This window comes from Eulemur rufifrons, chromosome 7 (assembly GCF_041146395.1).
Source record: "Eulemur rufifrons isolate Redbay chromosome 7, OSU_ERuf_1, whole genome shotgun sequence".
Taxonomy (NCBI): domain Eukaryota; kingdom Metazoa; phylum Chordata; class Mammalia; order Primates; family Lemuridae; genus Eulemur; species Eulemur rufifrons.
In genome coordinates this window covers 82834946-82856391 of record NC_090989.1, presented here as the reverse complement: position 1 = coordinate 82856391, position 21446 = coordinate 82834946, and the positions used below count along the sequence as shown (strand labels likewise).

Below are 21446 nucleotides of genomic sequence, written 5' to 3'. Positions count from 1 at the left end.
TCAGATAGGCATGTGTGTTATGTTGCTCTTTGGCGAAGTCAAGTGCTAAATTGTAGAAATGGAGAGTAGAGAAGGGATATCCTGGGTCCCACAGTATAGGTGGTTCATTAAAGGAGTTGAAGAAGGAAGAGAACAATATGAGCATCAGAGAAATACAAGATGGTTTAATAGTCCTGCTCTGGCTCTCTCTGATGTTCATATTAGAATCCTTGGTTTGTAATTATACAAAGTTCTTAGAGATACAGGGAGAGAAATTTTTAGTTCATTAAAATAATAATCAGAACATCATGTTTTATCTGATCTAAATGCCTAACACGTGTTATTTGCTCTCGTTGCTGTGATGACTTTATGTTATGGGGGCTGGGTGGTCTGTGTGGGGGTTGAGGGGCTGACGACTGTGTGGGGTCGTCTGTGGGCTGTGGGGAGGGTGGGTTGGAAATGTCCTGGATCAACCATTTTTCTTTCTCTAAAACTCTCTGACATGGTTTGGTCTCATTTTCTGTCCTCTTCCAGATCGCCTGATGAACCAATTGATAGACCGTATGTATCTTTTAAAATGTTTCTCAGTGTCCTACCATTGTGATTAGTCTGACATTAGTCTGTGAGAGTGCAGTAAAGAGGCACTGTCCTGTACGTGTGTATGTGCCGCCTTCCCTGGGTGGCAACGATTCTTTGTCTGCAAGTCAAGTAAGCAGCAAATGTAAACCAGTGACATGCTGATTAGGTAGGCCATGTGGTTCAGGACAGTGACCATTAGCCTGAGAGCCTTGGGTTGGAATCTTGGCTCTGCCATTTATGACTGTGTGACTAGGGTAATTAATTAACTTACCTTCCCTGAGCCTCGAGCTTCCTCCTGTGTGAGTGGGGGATGATGACACCATTCCTCCCCTCTTTGGCCACAAGAGCAGGCCTGTTTCTGCAGTGAGGCGCACTCATTGGAAAAGTGGGCAGTCGCTGATGCCAGACACATAATGAAGACACACAACCGAACAGGACATGGTAGCATTAATTAATCCTCTTGAGGATATTAGTTTGATTGTATTGTTTGTTAATTTTATAGCCTTTTTGTTCCTTAATCCTATGGGAGTTGATACTCATGCTTTTCCAAAAGGAACATTTAAAAAACCTGTTTATGATGAATATTTAGATATTAATTAGGAGGAAGAGGAAGTGTTTAACACTAAATACTCTGAGTGAAATCTTTTTGTCTACAAAATCTTTCAAGAGACTCACTGTTGCTAATTTAGGAGTTTGAATGTCACACATTGCAATGATTGCTCATGTAGCTTACTTAGACCTTTGTGTTTCCTTTCTTGGGTCAGTATGATTTGCTGGTTGTCAGAAGAGCTGTTAAAGTCAGCAAGGGTCCTGGCTGTTGAACAGTCTGCTATGACCTAACATGTGGTCTAGTAAGGTTAAGGGGAGTCTGGGACAAACCGTTGCCACTGTGAATAATCTAATTGTAATAATGGCTGATAAAATTTTTGAATGCTTACCACGGGCCATATTGCATTTATTATTCCATAAATTCTTTCCACAGTCTGTAACTTTACTCTTTATGCAAGGTCTCAGATCTCATTTGATTACCACAGTAAGATTGGCAGGGCAAGTAACTTTTTTACAGATGACAAAGCTGAGATCCGAGAAGGATCAGAGACCCAAGGGCTGGGACCAGAACCAGGGCTAGGAGTGAGTGTGCTTTTCCCGCCACTAGACTTTCCCAGGATGTGAGAGGTTTGCTGGTTGCCCCTAATCCTGCAGAGAGCTGGCCTGCAGGGTCTCACCCCAGGGGAACTGATGGGTGGTTGAAACTGACTGTGCCAGAGGAGTCTGGTTCTGACTGTGAGCACATGGCCATTTCCCAGTATTACTGGTTTGGCCATGTAGTTCCTCCTGGATCTAAGCACTCTGTCTTATCAACCATTGCTTATAATCAACACGAGAAATTAGAACTATCTGGGATTAATTGACATTTGCATCCTACCTTTCTCAGATTTTTAAAAAGAATAACTTTGGTAATTTTCTTATTATGAAAGTAAAAAGACATTTAGAAACCATAGATTAGCAAGAAGAGTCATTCATGGTTCCATCACCACTATTAACATTTGGGTTATAGCCCTCTGCTGTTCTCTACTTGTGCCTGGCTCACTTTATTTTTCACAAAAATGGAATTATACGTTTTCACTCGAATGTTATATGCATATATATACTCCTTATTAAACTGCACTCTGGGGAACACTAGAGTCTTATAAGATGTTGAAAGGTGGTCTACACAAAGAGTTTCATAGTTTCTTTACTGTAGTAGGATTCTTTATTACAGAACTTTTGAGTTTTCACTATGCTAAGGCACATTATGAATTTCTAAGGGCAGAATAGAATATGTAGGTTTTAAAAACTTATTTGACCATAGAAACCCCCTGTTTTTGATTCAACAATTGTATCTCTCTTAGAACACTAGGATGTCATAGAACACAATTTGGGAACCACTGTTGTCCCACATCATTTGTTTTTAACATTTGACCTTGATGGGGGTTCTGTATATCTTCCTGGTAAGAGGGAACTGTGGGAAATGCATTTTAAATATAATATCTGTAGAATAGATATCTCCATTCCTCAGTTCTTCTACTGATTGCCAGAAAATTGGCAGAATTTTCAATAGGGTCCGCAGGACGTGGAAAACACAAGGGATATATTTTGCGTTGCTGTTTTTTCTCCCCTTTTGGTATAATTTGAGAATACTGTGTACGTGTGTGCATGCACACACATACATGTATGTATATAATATGATATAGCTATGTATTAATACACACACGTATGTATATACACATGTATAAACATACAAACATGTGTATACATATATGCCCACACAGATGTACACACACACATCTACCCATATCTATATAGTATTAACAAAAGAAAATGTTTGAGCCCCAGTTAGGTTTGTAAAGCTCTCTGTTTTAATATTTTAAACTTATACAATTTAAAAAGGCATTCTTTCCTTATATACTTAACTTGGGCTCTCAATTTCCCAGAGCTGATTACTTCCATTGATTTCTGGATGTATCTAAAGGCCTGCTGTAACTGTCTGAGAGAATTAAGGAACAGGCTTTTTGGCCTATAGATAATACTTTTCTCTTCAAATTTCAGTCATAGGAGAGGCTGCTGTAGAGGTCTTGAGAATGATCTGAGAGGCTGAAATGGCTCTGGGAATACACTAATTCTCCCCCATATGAAATTAGAGAATTGTTTTTCAGTGCTTGGATTGTCCAGGTAATTAATATAGTTCCTATTTAGGTCAAAGCTATAAACTCAGCCCACATAGCTTAATATTTGGATGGCTTAAAACAAAACAGAGTAAAAACATTGTCTACACACCCAACAAAATAGTACTTTCTTTGGGTAACGTGGATGAGAGGGTGAAGAGCAGCTGAGACAAGCAGAAATAGTTTACTGTTTCACCCAAGACTCTCCTGTGTGCTCCGCAGCATCCGACATCGACGAGTCGTCGGTGATGCAGCTGGCCGAGATGGGCTTCCCCCTGGAGGCGTGTCGGAAGGCTGTGTACTTCACTGGAAACATGGGCGCCGAGGTGGCCTTCAACTGGATCATTGTTCACATGGAAGAGCCAGGTCGGTGGTGAGAAAATACAATGGCTTTGGCATCCGACATGGTCCTCAGTGACGCTGAGCCTTGGTCCCTCCATTTCCCCTGTGGACGTGCCCCCGGAAAATGACTTTTCAGCTCATAATCTGCTGCAGTGGGGGACAAAATCATGACATTCATCTTTCTTCTTCTTTTTTTAAATAATAGCTTTATTAAGATGTAATTCACCCCTTTAAAGTGTGTAATTCAGTGGCAAAAAGACCATTTGAAAGATGTGGGATATAATTTAGCTAAGAGATGATGAGGACTTAAAATGGAAAAGTGAACTTGAAGAAATGGAGGCCAATATAGTCACCCATTTAAAGTGTGCATTTCAGTGGTTTTTAGTAAATTCACAGGGGTGTGCAACCATTAACACTATGTAATTTTAGAACATTTTGTACCCTACAAGAGAAATCCCGTACACATTAGTAGTCACTCCCCATTCCCTTGCTCACCCCAGCTCCTGGCAACCACTAATCTGCTTTCTGGATGTATGGATTTGCCTGTTTTGGACATTTTATATAAGTGAAATCATATGAGGTCTTTTGTGTCTGGTTTCTCTCATTTAGCATGTTTTCAAGGCTTATGTATGCGTAGCATATATCAGTACTTCATTTCTTTTTATGGCCGAATAATATTCCATTTATTCACATACTACATTTTATCCTTTCATCAATTGATGGACATTTAGGTTGTTTCCACTTTTTGGCTTTATGAATAATGCCACTACAAACATTTCTATACAAGGTTTTGTGTGGACATTTATTTTCATTCCTCTTGAGTGAAACTGCTGTGTCATATGGTAACTCCATGTTTAACTTTTTGAGGAACTACCAACCTGTTTTACACAGTGGCTGAACCATTTTACATTCCCACCAGTGATGAACAAGAGTTCTAATTTCTCCACATCCTCACTAACCTTCGTTATCTTTTTTATCATAGCCATTCTAGCATGTGTAAATTGGTATCTTGTGGTTTTGATTTGCATTTTCCTAATGAATAATGATGTTGAGTGTCTTTCTATATATTTATTGGCTATTCATATATCTTCTTTGGAGAAATGTCTATTCAAATTCTTTGCTCATTCTAATGAGGTTTTCTTTTTATTGTTGAGTTCTAAGTGTTCTTTTTATTTTGTGGATACAAATTTCTTAGATACATGATTTGCAAATATTATCTTCCATTCTGCCGTGTTTTCACTTTCTTGATGATGTCCTTTGGAGCACAAAAGTTTTTAATTTTGATGAAATTCAATTTATCTGTTTTTTAAAAATCTTTTATCACTTATGCTTCTTGAGTTGTATCTAAAAAATCATTGCCTAACCCAGTGTCACAAAGATTTACTCCTGTGTTTTCTTCTAAGAGTATTATAGTTTTATTTCTTACATTTTGGTCAGTGATCCATTTTGAGTTAATTTTGTTTATGATGTGAGGTAGGGGTCTGACTTCATTCTTTTGTATGTGGATATCTAGTTGTCCCAGCACCATTTGTTGAAAAGACTGTCCTTTCCTCACTGCTGGTTTTTTTGAAAGTCAATTAACCTTAGATGTATGAGTTTATTTCTAGAATCTCAATTCTATTTGATTGATTTACATGTCTTTCCTTATGCCAGTACTGGACTGTCTTGATTATTGTGACTTTTCAGGTATTTTTCCTTCATAGTATTGTTTATTTCAAGACCAAAGAAAAGAAAAAATCTTAGTGTGATTATTTTTTTCAGATTTTGCTGAACCACTGACCATGCCTGGTTATGGAGGAGCAGCTTCTGCTGGAGCCTCTGTTTTTGGTGCTACAGGGTTGGATAACCAGCCTCCAGAGGAAATTGTAGCTATCATCACCTCCATGGGATTCCAGCGAAATCAGGCCATTCAGGCACTACGAGCAACGGTAAGCATGAGAGGCTGTGTGTGAAGGCCCTTCTCTTGTTGGAGGAGGTTTGTATTTCTGTTCATAGCAATTGAGACTTTCCAGTGTCCTTTGATCATTTTGAATCATGTTTGTCTGACTCTATACCCCACTGTGGCCCATAAAGATTTATTTGCATATAGTATATATAAAGCTAAAATGAATGATTGAGGAAATCATACAGAGAATTTAAGAATAAGGAGATAATGAAGCTGGAGTAAGAGGTCCAAACTGAAAGAAGCTTTGTAACATCTTGAATGTTTGTTAACAGGGGCCACAGGTTTGACCTGGAGCTTGCTTGTGGCCTTAGAGCAAGGCGGGATGCATGAGATCACTTGTTAGATAAGAAAGTTCTTTAAGAGAGACAATGCTTTTCTGATGCCAAGACCCTGGAGAAATGTTTCTCAAAAGTCCTCATAGAAGACTGAAGGGCTCCTTGGAATTCTCTGCTGCTGTTTCTCTCTGTAGAAAGAGAAGGTTCTTGTAGTAGTCATGAACTTCCTGATATTATCGGGAGAGAAGGGACCATGAAACTACAGGGTAGAGAGAAGTCTTCCTCCTGCAGTACATATACTTGTTTAATACTGAAGGAAAGTACTTTTTTTTTTTTTTAATTAAAAACCCTATTCTTCCTTGCCACACCGCAATCCATTTTTGAATGAGTGTCTGCAACTGATTACTTCTTGCCAAACTGACTGGGTGCTGCTAGGATCTATTGCTGAGGTCACAGGGGCTCTTGACTGTCTCACAGGAATGTGGCTGGAATGATCTGTTTCCCTTTAAAATGTTCAAAATATCTCAATCAGAATTTGTTTTACTTGAGGTACTTTTTGTGCCCTGCTTATTTTATTTGCCTGTTTCCTTAGTGCTTCTGACTATGTCTAAACAAATTCTTTAACCTGCCAGTGCTATAGCAAACAGGGGAAGATGGAAATATATTTATGGTCAATTAGTTTGAACTGCGTGGGGTTCAGTTTAAAACAATTGTGCTTAACTAACCAGTGTTGTCATCATTAATCGTGTCTCTACTGCAATCCAACCATTCTACCAACATTCAGGGAGAAGAGGCTCTAACATCATACTCACATTGGCACCCCTCTATCTTGCAGAGTTAGCTGCAGAAAATATGGTTGGTAGAGAAAGTAGTGGTGTGTGCAATTGGTGTGACTTTAGAAAGGGTTGCACTTCATACCCTTTGGCATTCTTCACCCATCATTATCAGCATCCGCCTACAGAAATGCTGAGCTAAGACTGATGTAGGCTTTGGAATGCTGACCTGCTGCTCAGAACTGTTTTCCAGTGTATCCAATTGCAGACCCCAGTCAGGGAGACTTGCAGAATGCCAACTGGACGTGCATTTCATATGCAGAGTCAGAGCTTCTTACTCAGAGGCACTTGGGACTAATGAATTCAGGCCTCCTGCCCTATCTGCTTGACATCTGGTTCAGGATATAGTGAGGCCTGAGGGCCGCATGCATTGTAAAAATGTTTTATTTTATTAGAATCATAACCTGGAAAGAGCACTGGATTGGATCTTTAGCCACCCTGAGTTTGAAGAGGACAGTGACTTTGTGATCGAGATGGAGAATAACGCCAATGCAAACATTATTTCTGAGGCCAAGCCTGAAGGACCTAGAGTCAAGGATGGATCTGGAAGTAAGTTCTTGCCTTGGAGGTTGTCTGAGCAGTCATAGCTATGCATTCAGTGCGTGGCTTTCCCTCCTACCACTACATATCCAGACTTTAACCATCATTCAAAAAGTTAGCACAGATGCCATCTCCTCATAAATGGTGCCTTTTGCCACTTAGCATAGGCCACAGTGATCTGTTGAAGTCTTGGGCTTCGTAATATGTGTGCTTTGGTTTAGTGTCAGCTTTGACTTCATCTGTTCCTTTGAGGTAAAATTCTTTGTGAACCATGGGAGCTTTTGTCAAAAAGAGAGCATTCATTTTCATGGTGGTATTTTTTGAGTAGTAGAAAAACAATCTCATGTCCTTAAGTCCTTGACCATACTATTACCAATACCACCAGCTAATAACTTTCTGGAGGGCTGTTCCAGGATGACAGGAAGAGGTGCCATAGGCCATTGTTCTGCCTTTGAATAGCAAACACTTATGTGTGTCACTGCATGTCAGGCACTGTTCTAAGCACTTTGCATATCAACAGTCACTTGATCCTCACCACAACCGATTTTACAGGTGAGAATATAGAGGCACAAAGAGATTAAGTACCTTGCCCAAGGTCACACAGCTCTTAAGATGTGGAGCCAATGTTCAAATCCAGAATCCATGCTTGTAACCGCTGTGGTGCCCTGCTTCTCGGGCTGTCGTTACCGGTAGAATGATGTCAGACTCTTCAGCCTGGCATTCAGCACCTCCTGCAGTCAGGTCCCAGCCTACCTCATGCTACTTATTCTGCTCCCCCTCCACCTACAGCTGGGATGCCTGGTGCTGTAGCCACCCCAGCCTACTCAGCCATCGCCAGCTCCCTTCTCGCTTTCCTGCAGGCCTCTGCTCAGGTTAATCCCTATTTGTGAAATGCCTTTCTTTCCCATCGCTGCACGCTAAAATTCTTACCATTATTTAAACTTGGCCACCGATTCCATTTCTCTGGACTGCACTCCTAGATCCTTATCATAATCAGCCCATGCTTACCTGATATGCCAGTAGTAACTCTACCACTATTAACAATTTGTGCCCTACTTAATCCTCACAGTAACCTTATGAGGTAGATACCATTATTATCTTCATTTTACAGGTGAAGAAACTGAAAGGTTAAGTAGCTTGTCAATGTTACATAGCCAGTGAGGGGTAGAGCCGGAATTCCAGTGCAGGCAGTCTGCCCCCAGAGCTGTGCCTGTAGCCACTATAATGCGTTGTTACTATTCTTTTGTTAGAGGCATCAAATTGATCTTGTAATAAAATTATTTATGTAGGTTATCTATGTTTACCATTGGACTGGGAGGTAGTGGAGGGCAGAGGCCATTTTACTTTTATAAAGTTCATGGTGTCTAGTATTTAGAAAATACTGAGTAAATCATAATTGGGTTTAACTAAATTTACATTAGCAGCATTTATCCCTGTAATCATATAGTTGCAGATCTACTCATTAATTTTCTTACCAGACCCAACAAATATGTATTGATCCAGAACTAAAGAGAGAGAATGGGAGGGAGACTTTTTTCGTCTTTTAAATATAAAATAGGAATTTTATCAGTGAAATTGTTTTAATCTCAACTGGATAAGAAAAGGATGAGATATAGTTCTCCCAACTTCCATATCCACTTAAAGAGTCTTATATTACTTTTCAGAAATCACTAGCTTGCCTAAAATATTAAAAGCTGTAATGGACAAGTTACTCAATAATTGATGAGCAGGATTTATCACATGTTACATGTCTGTCTGTTCACTCTTCATCGATTTTCTGTAATAGACTTTTCTTTGGAGATGATGAGATCTTCTCACAGAAGGAATAAACCACAAAATGGGGCTGTTGAAACGCTGCCGAGGCATTTGGCTGTGGTGGGAGGGAGGGTCTGATCTTTAGGGTTTCCTTCCTTCTGATGGAGCTTGAAGGCACCAGCCACTCTCTCGCAGATGGTCAATAAAGATAAGGAGCAGCTACATCATCTCCTCAGGGCTTACTGTACCAGGGCGATCTGCAGATATTCCTGGCACTGCTGGGTTTTGAGGTGTGTCCAGGACGCCATAATGATGCTTTCCAGCACCCTCTACAGCACTGTGGGTCAGACTCCAGGGATTATGAGTGAGGGTGGGGAAGCAGCGTTGTGAGACACACGACCAGAAATCACATACAGGATATGCAGCGTGTGAAGGCAGTCGTAGTGAAAAATCTAATAATGGAAAAACAAAAACAGAAACCACTCTAACTCGCCAAATGCATCTTGAGTCTCGTTTTATAGTCTGAAGAACAGATGTTTTTTATATAGCATCCCCAGCACCGTGCTTGGCCCATGGTAGGGGATCAGCAGATAACTTGATTGAATGAAGAATTAAATGAATGCCAGGAGGTAGCAATCTCAGGGGTCGTGTTTTTGCTGCTTCCACTAAGTGCTATGCAGAGGGACTGGCAGCACACTGTCGTGTTACACTGCATGGGTCAAAGGAAAGGAAGAAGGTGACCTGCTGTACTCTGTGTATTAGCTCCTCAACTCATAGTCATTGCTGACTTTTTCCTTTGTAAAAAAATTAACATTTATATTGTTTATCTTTCTTATAATTAAAAGGATATATATTAATTTTAGTAACTTGAGAAAATATAAATGAAAGGAGGAAATTAGAAATTATAATCTTACCACCCAGTAATAATACAAAAAAGTTTTGTTTATATTCTTTAGACCTTTTAATGTAAATATATAAAAAGAATATAAATACATATATTTATAAACTATAACATTCTATTCTATACGTACTATTTTGTAACCTGCTTTTCCCCTTTGGGTGTGCCTATATATAAATGTATATCATTGAACATATGTTAATCATATAATCATATTCTATTATAAACATTTCCAAAATGTGTATACCTAATTTATACCTTATTTTAGGCCAGTTAGGTGTCTTCTAAATAAATGACTACAATATTGCAAGAAGAGTTTCAAATAATGAAGGTATTTTCACATTCAGAAGATGACAGCAGTGATTTTTAAATAATGAGTTTCTTAAAGGATGAATTCAGTTCACAGAAGTACAACAAATGCCTGATTTTTAATCCCTATCCCAGTAATAAATACTTAAACATCTTCCCTCCTTCCTTTCCTCCTCCCTCCCTCCATCATCCCCTCCTTCCTTCCTTCCTTGCTTTATTAGAAATAATGTTGTAACGAACAGTCTTGAGCCCTAGTAGGGTAGATTTCTGGAAATGAAGATTTTGAGTGAAAAATGCAGATTTTAAAGTTTTTAATGCAGATTACCATCACCTGACCCTCCAGAAACACAGCGCCGCTGGGCACATGCTGGCCACACTGGTGCCTCCGGTTTCCCCAGCGGTGCTGTCGGGTTGAGCACGTTTCATACTTTTAGTATCTTTATTATCTACTTGTTTTTCTTCTGTTAACGGCTTCCTCATTTCCTTTGGCCATTTTCCCGTTTTTATTGAGCTTGTCAGCTATTTTTTATTGATTTGTATGAGCATTTCATACACTGTAGATTAGTCTGGGAATACCCAATAGTTTTACAAAATTGAGTTTTTCTAGCCAGAAACATATTTTGCTGCCTCTTTGCCTCATCCCTCCCACTCCTTGCAAAGCTACATGGTTTTCTTCATAACGATGCTGTGCCTTTCTGGTTTAGTTATGCCTCAGAATCACATTTTCTGTGTTACTTATAAATAAAAAATCTCCCCATTATATATTCTAAATTATTACTGCTGAATTTTGTAGTTGCAGATCTTGTAATTGGCCATTCTGTAGGGGTTTGATTGCAAATACATTAAATTTGTAAGTTAACCTGGGGAGATATGTGTTCTGTTTAGGTAGGTTGTTTAAATTCCCAAGTTATTTCTTTTTACCTTCTTTTGGTTAGTATATGGTTGAGATATTTGACTTGGGGGTATTGAATACTCTTAAATGGTAAGAGTAATTGCTACTTAGGAGCTCAAACAAAGAAAAACAGCTTCAGTTTTGGGGGTTCCGTTGTAAGTGGCAGGAGGTCTGAGACAAACTTCTCTAAGCAAAAAGGGAAGTATTGTGTCATGAAAGCTGGCAGATCTCAGAGGGACCTGACTCCAGGCAGGCCTCGATTCAGGACTCAAACCCTTTTATCCAGATGGGCCCCCTGGGGTTGGTTCCGGTCCTGGGCAGGCTCTTCCTAATGGCCACAAGATGCCTGCCAGTGCCTCCCACAACTGCATCTTTCCAGGGCAATATCTAGCAGAAACAGTCTCAGCAAAGGCCCTGAGAACTTGAGACTTTGTATGTGTCCAGTCCTATACCAGTCACTGAGGCAGATTGACTCAGGCCTGGGTCACGGCCCTACTCCCAGAGGAGCCTGAGAGTGGAGACGTCTTTCTCCCCAGCACTTGAACTGGGAAGGGAAGGGCTGGTCTCCTCCTTCAAGCGCTGGTTCAAGTGTGGCTGGACCAGCAGAATCAGCTTCACCTGAGAACTTGCTAGACCTGCACCTTATTGGGCCTCACCCCAGGCCTGCTGAATTAGCAACTCTCTGGGGAAGCCCAGTAAGCTGTCTTAACAGGCCCTTCAGGTGTTTCAGATGAAGCTTAAATTTGAGAACTACCACCTTAAAAGCAGTATTGGCGCTTAAAAGTCTCAAGCATGTGACTTAATTAAACTTCAATTTCTGGAGTGTATAAATAATGAAAAAAAAAAAAAGCAGCAGTATTGGGTTCTTATTACTGTAAGAAGGAGGGGAGTGGCTCCTGGGACCTCATCACCGGCTTAACGGTTAATGGTTAACGCTGAAAATAATAAGGGAGGTGTTTGAATCGGACAAAAGTGATTATTACAAGGACAGGGATTAAAGAAGCACTTGTATCAAATTCTTCCTTTAGGGAATATGTTAATTAAAAATCACTATTTCCATCTTTCTGAATGAGGAAGTAATGTTACCACAGGGAACTTTTTTATTTAAATGGATCTGATTGGCTTAAAAAGGTTAATGCTATCAACTTGAAGTAGTGGCTGTCACTTATTTATTGAATGCTGACTGTGCGCCAGGCACCTCCTCTACTGCTTTTCCTTCACTACTTATAGGTAGGTGTTCAGATGAGGAAACGGTGACAAGGGATTTGCTAGCGGTAGGAACACTGGGTGGAGTTCAAGGCCATCCGATTTTGAAGCCCATGCGCTTTCTCCTTTACCCCGTATCGAATCATCTCCCTTCATGTTTTGTATTGGAATGGGGAGGTGAGAGTCTATTTTTCAAAAGGCTCTTTTTATTGCCACATTCTGCACATTTTAGGGCTAGCACCTAACTTTCTGTTGAGTTTTTAAAGATTTCAAAACAGTGGGAAATCAGGTCTTCACTCTGACCTGTCTGGGATTCTGCTATTTGCAAAATCGTTTCTGTTTTTGTGTTGCACTTAAAGAATGTTTAATTTTTTTTTTTTTTTAAAAAACCTCACTGATTGCCAATGTAATTAACTTGCGATTAGGCTGTGATTACTCAAAACCTGCTCTGGCTCCTTCAGCCACATCGCTGTAATGGTTTAGAGATCTGCTGCGGCAGCTGAGATTTTCCAGCAAGGGAGCAGAGAGACATTCCATTTGCATAATGGTGGGGCTCCTGATGTGCTGGGCTCCCTCAGGGTTGTCGCCCAAATGAGGGTCTGGAGAATAGGAGGTACAGCTCTTCCGGGGAGCTAACCCCCAGGGGTCTGCTTGAAAGTGACATAAACTTACCTCCTGCCGTGCCGCTGGGCTCTAATTCCCATCCCACTTAGCACTTGTTGCAATTCCTGTTTTTTCCGTGGTGCTGTTGAAAGTTTAGAGAAAGCCACTCTGTGGAGTAAGCTAATTTACACTGAAGTAAGAATGATTGAGAACTATTCAACCGGGAGGGAAACGTTTTATATTTGGAGTGTTAGGCGTTATTACAGAGAGACTGGTAATTTTGAGCTGGCTAGGGTAGGAGCGGTAGTTTGTAGAACCTTTAAGATGCCATGTTGCCAGCTGGCTTAAGATGTTATTGATTTGCTCAGGTCCTTTTCTCGCCTCCTTCCCTCACTGGGTTTTTCCTCAGAGCAGGGATGAGGGAGAGCAAGCTGTTGGCGGTAGAAATTGTTTGGAGATGTAGGATGCTTACAAGTCAAAGGCTAGTAAATTGGGGACACTATTCCCCTCCCCCAACCCCTTTGTGCGGAAGGAGTTAGAGGCAGATAATGATACAAATTATTCAAGTTAGGAAGATAAGAACCCAGTTTATCTCACCAACAGACTGGAGTCCCTGGGATCTTGATGGTTATTTGAAGGATGTTTTGATGTCTCTGTGAAGCACTCTCTGTAGACTGACTAAATAATGTGTCGTGCCCTGATGAGTTACCACTGCTTTGTAAATATATGTAGATACTATAATAGCTTATAAAAATAAAGTCATTTAGAGGCACTCCTGAATCTAAGAGAGTTGCTTTTGGTCATTATGTGTTGTTAAAGCATAATTTTCAAAAGACAAAATCGTAACTTTCAGGTAAATATAAAATGAACACATATCATAGATTTTCTTTAACTCATTAATTAATGAGAGAACCTGCCAGATGTCATTTGTGGTTTCAAAACATCTGTAAAGCTAGGATATATAAAGACAATTTAACAAAGAAATATCAGGATGAGATTGGTGGGTTAGATTAAAAATTAGTCTGCATCTATCAGGACCATAAATCCTTGAGGTTATGTGTTCCACTAGACAATTTTTTTCTGTCTTTAGCAGACAAAAATCTACAAGTTAACAAGTAGCTTCATTAAGTATCGGGGCCTTTAATAAGCAGTAAGCAGTGAGATGAACTAAGTTCATCCCCACAGACCAGGAGCCAGCAAACCTTTTCTCTAAAGCGGCAGATAATAAATGCTTTAGGTCCATAAACATGTCTATCTCATATTCTCCCCTTTCTTCTTCTGGGTATTACAAAAACAGACTGTGGGCCAGATTTGACCAGTGGGTATTTGCCAATGCCTCTCCTATACAATCTTTGGGTGGCCTTTCTTCCAGATGACATTGGAAGTGCACATTGCCTACCTCTTTTACCTTCCACGTTTCATATAATTTCTCTGATAGTGCTTTCTCAAAGAACAAAATCAAAAGAGTACAATTGCTATTAATGTTGGGTGGGGATAGTAGTAGTGAAATTTAGTATTAAAAATCTTCATTGGAAAGGTTGGAGGGATTTTCTTAGAGTTCAAAAAGGACAACTTTTATAGGGAGGAAGAATGCTAGTTGCAGACACTGTTTAATTTTGGCCATTTAGAGGGACACTGTCCAGAAGGTGTAGGACATAGTGGTATAGTGGTTTCGTCAGTTTTGTCTAGCTCTTCTAGGTACTTTGAAAGTCAACATTTTGAAATGCTTACCTTATTTCAAACTACTTTTTCTATTTACATAAGAAAGGGTTTCTATTTTTTTTTTTTTTTTTTTTGAGTAAATGTTGTTTTCGACTGTTGTGGAATGATATATATATATGTACAAAATTCTTTTTTTCCTTTGGAAGGAGGTCTCTGGGAACTTGGAGAAGAATCAGTAGCAGCTTCTCTGTCTGGTTTATTCACCTTGACTTTCTATTTGGAAACAAATATAAATTGAAATTTATTACCTGTTTAGTTTTTGCAAATGTGTTGAAAGACATTGTTTCCTTTGCTGTTGATTCCTAGCGGGAGGTTGTGAATAATGCATGGAATAGTTGTTTATGTTGATAAACATGGTTACTTTTAATTATAGGACTAAAATTTATGCTAACCTTTTAAAGGGGAACCTGCGGTCTTAAAATGAAATCTGGCCTTCCTGGTCCTTAAGTGCGGCCTTTGACTGAATCCAAATTTTGCAGAACAAATCCTTTTATTAAAAGGAGCGCAGCAGAGAAAGATGAAACTTTTCTTGCTTCCTTTGGTGCTTAAAAAAGAACAATCTTGAAGTCAGAAGGCCGCAGTTTCCCCACCCCTGGAGCCAAAGAGCGGAAAATACCTTTGGGTTCTTAATATTATGTTTGGGAGTATCGGGATGTATGGATTTGTCCTTTCTCTATGTCTAAATATTCTCGTCAACCCATCGGCTGTGTTGTTGTCTGCAGTGTTTCACTGATGTGACCCTGACTTGTGGTAGGAAGTGCTTGTTAAATACTCTGTTGAATTGCTGAAGTCATTGTTTGAGGGGACAGTTCCTTGGGAAAAAAGCTTTGATTGGGGTACAGTGTCCTTTCTATATTTTATGAAAATTCTCAGAGGGCAGCTGCATTTTGGCAGAGCAGCACTGTCTCTTCAATCGAAGGTTTGGCATTTGATATATTAATAGCATTCTTCCAGAAGGGCTTGAACACCAACAGAGCCCAAGAAACACGAAAAAGTCTCAGCCCACATCCTTTCTTGCTTACTGGGTGAGGTAGGGGTGGCTTCTTAGCGTGGGAGGCCAACAGGAGGGCAGACAAGGGCAAGGGCAAGGTCACTGTTTCAAAAAATAAGAACCAGGCAAAGTGATTGTCATTCACAGCAGTTTTTGCCTGGCTTCTGATTTCAAATTTGGAATATTTTTTTGTCAGTGGATTTGATGGCTAGCAACAGAAACTTAGTTAATGATGGGAAAGGCCATCTTCTCTGATTTGTTTCTGATTAAGTAGTTATTTCACTAGTTGATACCCCTTTGTATATAAAGATATATACAATATAATAAGATATAAAAACAAGTGAGCCAATGGAGTGAAGAGTCATTCTTTCACTCACTCATTTATTTACACATCTAACAAATACTTATTAAGTGCCTACCACATGCAAAGCATTGTTTTCTGTGCCTGAAATATTTCCAGTAAACAAACAAATCCCCTGGCCCTTTGGAGCTGTGTTCTAGCCTGGGGTAAAAGGAGATAGATGATAAATAAATGCTTAAGTAAGTATGTGACGTGGCAGTTGTTCCATCCTGCTCTATGGACAGGAAAACAGGATAAGGACAATTGGAGCAACAGGACTGAGGGTGGGTGTGGAGGGGAGGGTTGTTATTTTTAAGGGTGGCTCAGGAAGGCCTCTCTGATGAGGTGACATTTGACCCAAGACCTCAGTGAAGTGAGGGGTGAGTCATGTAACATCTGAAAAAAGAGAATTTCAGAGAGAAGGAACAGTAGGCATAAAGGCTGGAAGGCCAGAGCCTGCTGGGTGTGTTTGAGGAGCAGCCTGGAGGCTGGGGTAGCTGGAGTGGAGTAAGAGGAAGAAGGAGAGGAGGTGGGGAGGAAGCCAACGGCTTTTGGGCAGATCATAATAGACTTCCATTTAAAAAAGACTGCTCTGGCAGCCATGCTGAGAATAGCAGGTAGGGGGCAAGGGAAAAAGCAGGGAGCCCGGGGAAGAGGCTATTGTAATGATTCAGACAAGAGAGATGGTGACTCGCATCAGAGGTTACTAGTGGAAGTGATAAGAAGTGGTTAGATTCTGGATATATTTTGAAGAAAATACTGACAAGACTTGCTGGTAGATTGCGTGGGTATAAAGAGTGTGAGAGAGAAGTTGATATTTTTTCCCTGAGTTACTGGAAGAATAGAATTGTCATTGACTGAGATGGATAAGGCTGAGGGGAGAACATCTAACAAACTAGAAATGGAAGGGAACTTCCTCAACTTGATAATGAGTATCTACACAAAACCCACAGCTCATATCATAATGTGAGAAACTAAATACTTTCTTCCTAAGATCAGGAGGAAGACAAGGATGTTCCCCGCTTCTATTTAACCTTGTATGGGTGGTCCTTGCCATTGCAATTTGTCAAGAAAAAGAAGTAAAAAGCATCTAGATTATCAAGGAAGAAGTAAAATTGCTCTATTTGCAGGTTACATGATCTTGTATTTAGAAAAGCCTAAGGAATCCACTAAAAAACTTCAAACTAATAAATGAGTTCAGCAAGGTTGCAGGAAACAAGATCAATGTACAAAATTCAGTTGTACTTTTATACACTAGCAATGAACATTCAGCAAATGAAATTAAGAAGACAATATTACTTACTTCCATGAGACTAGATGAGAACACTCAGAGAGACAGTCTAGATGGGGTTTGGGGGTGGGTCTGGGTCCCAGGTCACCAACATGCAGAGGTCAGGGAGACAAGGAGGAACCTGCAAAGGAAACAGATGTGGAGCAAGCAATGAGGTAGCTGGACCACTAAGAGAGCCATGTCCTGGGGGCAAGTATTTGAGGAAGAAGAAGGTGATCAACAGTGTGTGATGCTGGGAAGAGTGAGTAAGATGAGGACCAGGGATTGACAGCTAAGTGAATGAGCATGCATGAAAAGCAAGAGAGAGAAGGAATGGGAGAGAGAGGGGGTGAAAGATAGGGTCTGTCCAGAACTAATACTTTTTTGGAAAATGTAATAAAATTTTTTTTCTATTAAATTCAAAGGACATAATACTACTCTTGATTAATATAAAAGCTTGTAAATGCGCTCAATGTCTGTACTATCTCATTGTAGTCTGTAACAGTTTGCTGAGTAGACTGGTACTAGTTCATGGAACCCACTTTGTGTTGTGTGGGTCTAGGATTAGCCAAATGTAACATGAACTGAGATTGATTCAACATGCATTTGATACAGAGTTTGGGCTTGATGGCAGGAGATACTTGTTAGAGAATCAAGATTGATTTCATCCTCTAAAAGGCTACATATCTCCTTGTTGAGAATGTTTCAAGCCTGGAGTTTGGTCCCACATAGGTTATAACGAAGAGCAAGTCAAAAATCTTGTGTGAAGCATTATCCCTTTCTATAAATGATAACAGCTATCTGCTCTCTTCCTTATAATTCTGACATTGTATGGTATTTTAGTCTGAATTGCTCATTTAAGTCTCATACCACCCTGTGAAGTGGGTGGATTTTTTTTTAATCTCCATGAAGGAACAGGCTCAGGAGAGGAAACAACTTGTCCACCCTCATGCTGTGTGGAAGTGATAGAGCCAGGATTAGCGTTTTAGACCCATGAGCTTGCCACCAGACTGGGCTGTGGGATTTTAATCCCCTTCTAGATTTGAATTTAACATCAGCTGTGCTTTGATAGTTTATGTCCTGCTTTTGTTATTATGCATTTGCAGGTTGAATTTAGTGTCACTCTGGGATGTATGTGTGTGTGTGTGTGTGTGTGTGTGTGAACATAGCAAGATAAATAGACTTTGCTTTTCTAATCTAAGCAGTTGCTGGATTATACTATTGTTGGTTTCAAATTCTGATCAGAAGTGCTCTGGATTCTAGAAATGCTGCTTTCTAACTGAGTTGTTTCCTCTTTCACAGTGTATGAATTATTTGCATTCATCAGTCACATGGGAACATCTACAATGAGTGGCCATTACGTTTGCCATATCAAAAAGGAAGGAAGGTGAGTCTTTTTAAGAAGGTATATGATAGTTGTGATTTATTGAGCACCTACTATGTGTCAGGCACTCCACTGGGTACACCACATATTATCTCGTTTGGTTCTCTTCTCACATTGATCTCGTGAGGAATATATATGCTTAATGCCATTCTACACATCAATATAGTGAGGCTCAGGGAGGCTGAATAGCTTGACCTTTGTTAGTAAGTACTTCATGGCTGTACCAGAGCTGGTATTCAAAGTCACATTCAACCATCATACCAAGGTGACTTCCCAAAATAAAGATGCTTGTTGCAGCAGCAAAATGTATGCCATATTTGGAACCTCCATAGGATTACCATATTTAGTCAACAAAACAAGAAAACCAGGATATCCTATTAAATTTGAATTTTAGATAAATAACAAATAATTTTTTAGCACAAATATGTTTCAAATACTGCATGTCTCAAATATTGCATGGGACAAATGCAACATACTTATGCTAAAAGTATTTATTCCTTACCTGATACTCAAATTTAACTGGGAATTTGTGTTTTATCTGGCATCTCTAAACTGTCATTGCTTTGCCTTATTACAGCCTTGCAGTTGGCTTCTTGGCTTATTAAGTAGAATTGTTAGGTGTGTGGTGAACCAGGAATGAGACAGTTATGGAGTGGAAGGCTGCTGTTCCCTTTACAACCTTCTTCCTGGGCCGGATCCTCCCCACCCACCAAGGGGATCGGTGTGTGTGGTGCCCTTCCTGTGGCTCTGAACTGAGCAGCTCGTGGCTTAGCGCTCCTGCTTGAGGGCAGTGCTCAGGCCACACGGTCACCGGGGAAACATGTAGGCTTGGCCCCGTGCTCCATGCCTCCCACTGTGGGAGTAGCCATGTCCCACGTGGGCTCGATTGTGTTCTTTTTTGGTATGTCTTTGGTTTTGTCTTCTCAACTTGATTAATAAGATAGTTGAGCATAGAGACTTGTATTCATAGGGAATTCTTATTACCAAGCATTGTAGCTCTTTTAAAAATACTTTTTTAAAGAAAAATAGGTTAATTATAATTTAAAAAGCACTAAAAGTCATTGTGAAGAATTTATAAAATAGAAACATACAAAGAATATGTACCCTGGAAGCCTAAAGATAACATAATTGTCTATATTATGATATATTGTTCTTTTATTGGTCTCATTGGAGGAAGGTGTATATATATCTATATACACATACATTACATATAAGTTATTTACAGCTGTATTTACAGCTTTTCTAAAAGCTTAAAGTAGGTGCAGAGTACATACAATTTTGTAACTTGCTTTTACCTATTTCATATTGTGATTATTTTCTCACTTCACCAAATATCCTTTGAAATGTTAATAATCCTGTAATAGCTCACTGCGTGGATGTTTAATTCTGAATTTTAGCAGCTTTATACCTACGGCTGAAATAAATGTTGTTGTACATAACACTTTGAGCCAATTTCTGAGGCTATCTATGGATTTCTACAGAGGGAGCTGTGGGGTCAAAGGTTTAACATATTTGGAGGCTCTTGATAGGTTTTAGTAACAACTTTTTGATTGAGCTCAAGAATCAAAAAGCTGTTGTAATTCCTCATCAGCACTCTGTTCCTTTTGTATATAACAAACTTGAGTTTGGTTGTCTTAAAACATCTTATTGTTATTTTAAATATTGTGTTCCATGTGATGCAGTAACTTCTTTATGGAGTTTCCTGGAACTGACTTAAATCCATCAACTGCTTCTGTCTTTTGTTTTCAGATGGGTGATCTACAATGACCACAAAGTCTGTGCCTCAGAAAGGCCCCCTAAAGATCTGGGATACATGTACTTTTACCGCAGGATACCAAGCTAGACCTCAAACATGCAAGTCGGCGAGAAGAAGCCATACACGTTTTTAATTTGCCAAAAAAAAAAAAAAAAAAAAAAGTTGAGACATCCAGATGTGGAGGAATACATGGGGTATTTATAGTTTTATTTAAAGAGCACGATCATTTGACGCCTTCTGAAATAGAACTGGGGAGAAATTTCTATTAGGGATGATACACTATTGTAGATAGTTTTTATAAATGTTCAAGGAGAGGATGATATTTAAAAAAAAAGTATTCATATTGCTGGTGGGGGATCTACCATCAGCACATCAAAAATGGGGATGTGCCCCGGCCCTCTGTTTTGCTTTGGGGGTCCATGGTAGTGGCCTCCAGAGAAACCGATTGTGGCCAGTGGCATGGCCTTACTCACAATAAGTGAAAAGCCCACTTTTGTTTCATACAGAAAATCAGCAACTGGGTGGAGCTTTATTTGTGACATAATTTTTTTCATTACATACAATAATTTCTGACCTCTCCATCCATGTATAATATAGCATCTGCAGTGAAAGATATTTTTAATTTATCATATCAAAATTCATAAGATGATTATGCGAATGTGTGTAAGAGTGAGTGAGAGTGTGAGACCTTTACTAGAAAAGTGAGTCCACTAGAAATCTGTGATGAGTTGGTTTTTAAAGGCAAAACACTTGGTATTAAGCATATCTGAAAAAAGCGAGTAAATATTTAGTGAAATTATAACTCAGGAACATTTAAAAAAGATTAGTTCCCCACTTAAACTTGAAGGAGTAAAAAAGGGCTGAGTTATCCCTTTAAGTGCTGTCAAGAATTCACTTGGGTTTGTGACGTCGTGGTGTAATGCCAGATGCCCACAGCAGCGTAATATTGTACTTTGCCAAAGGTAGGTGAATTCCCAGTTTCTCAGCAGCCCTTTCCCCCAAAGGCATAGTGTTTATTTTTAGTTAAAATAGGTAATCTCTTTTTACCATACCACACGGTAGCTCCCTGGAATCGTGTAAGGTACCCCCGATTTGTCTGTAGTTTTCCCGTCTCTGAGCTCT

At 39.7% G+C, this 21446-nt stretch overlaps 1 protein-coding gene across 1 annotated transcript in view; it reads left to right on the top strand.

The window, feature by feature from the left end:
* The window catches only part of USP13 (ubiquitin specific peptidase 13), a 106443-nt gene extending 86002 nt beyond the window's left edge, over positions 1-20441 (top strand). Inside the window, exons 16-21 of the mRNA XM_069472896.1 lie at positions 514-540; positions 3486-3629; positions 5367-5533; positions 7054-7207; positions 18487-18571; positions 20318-20441. Of these exons, the coding sequence (XP_069328997.1) occupies positions 514-540; positions 3486-3629; positions 5367-5533; positions 7054-7207; positions 18487-18571; positions 20318-20411 (671 nt within the window). The 3' untranslated portion in view covers positions 20412-20441. The remainder of the gene's footprint in view (positions 1-513; positions 541-3485; positions 3630-5366; positions 5534-7053; positions 7208-18486; positions 18572-20317) is intronic.
* Positions 20442-21446: the final 1005 nt, after the last annotated feature.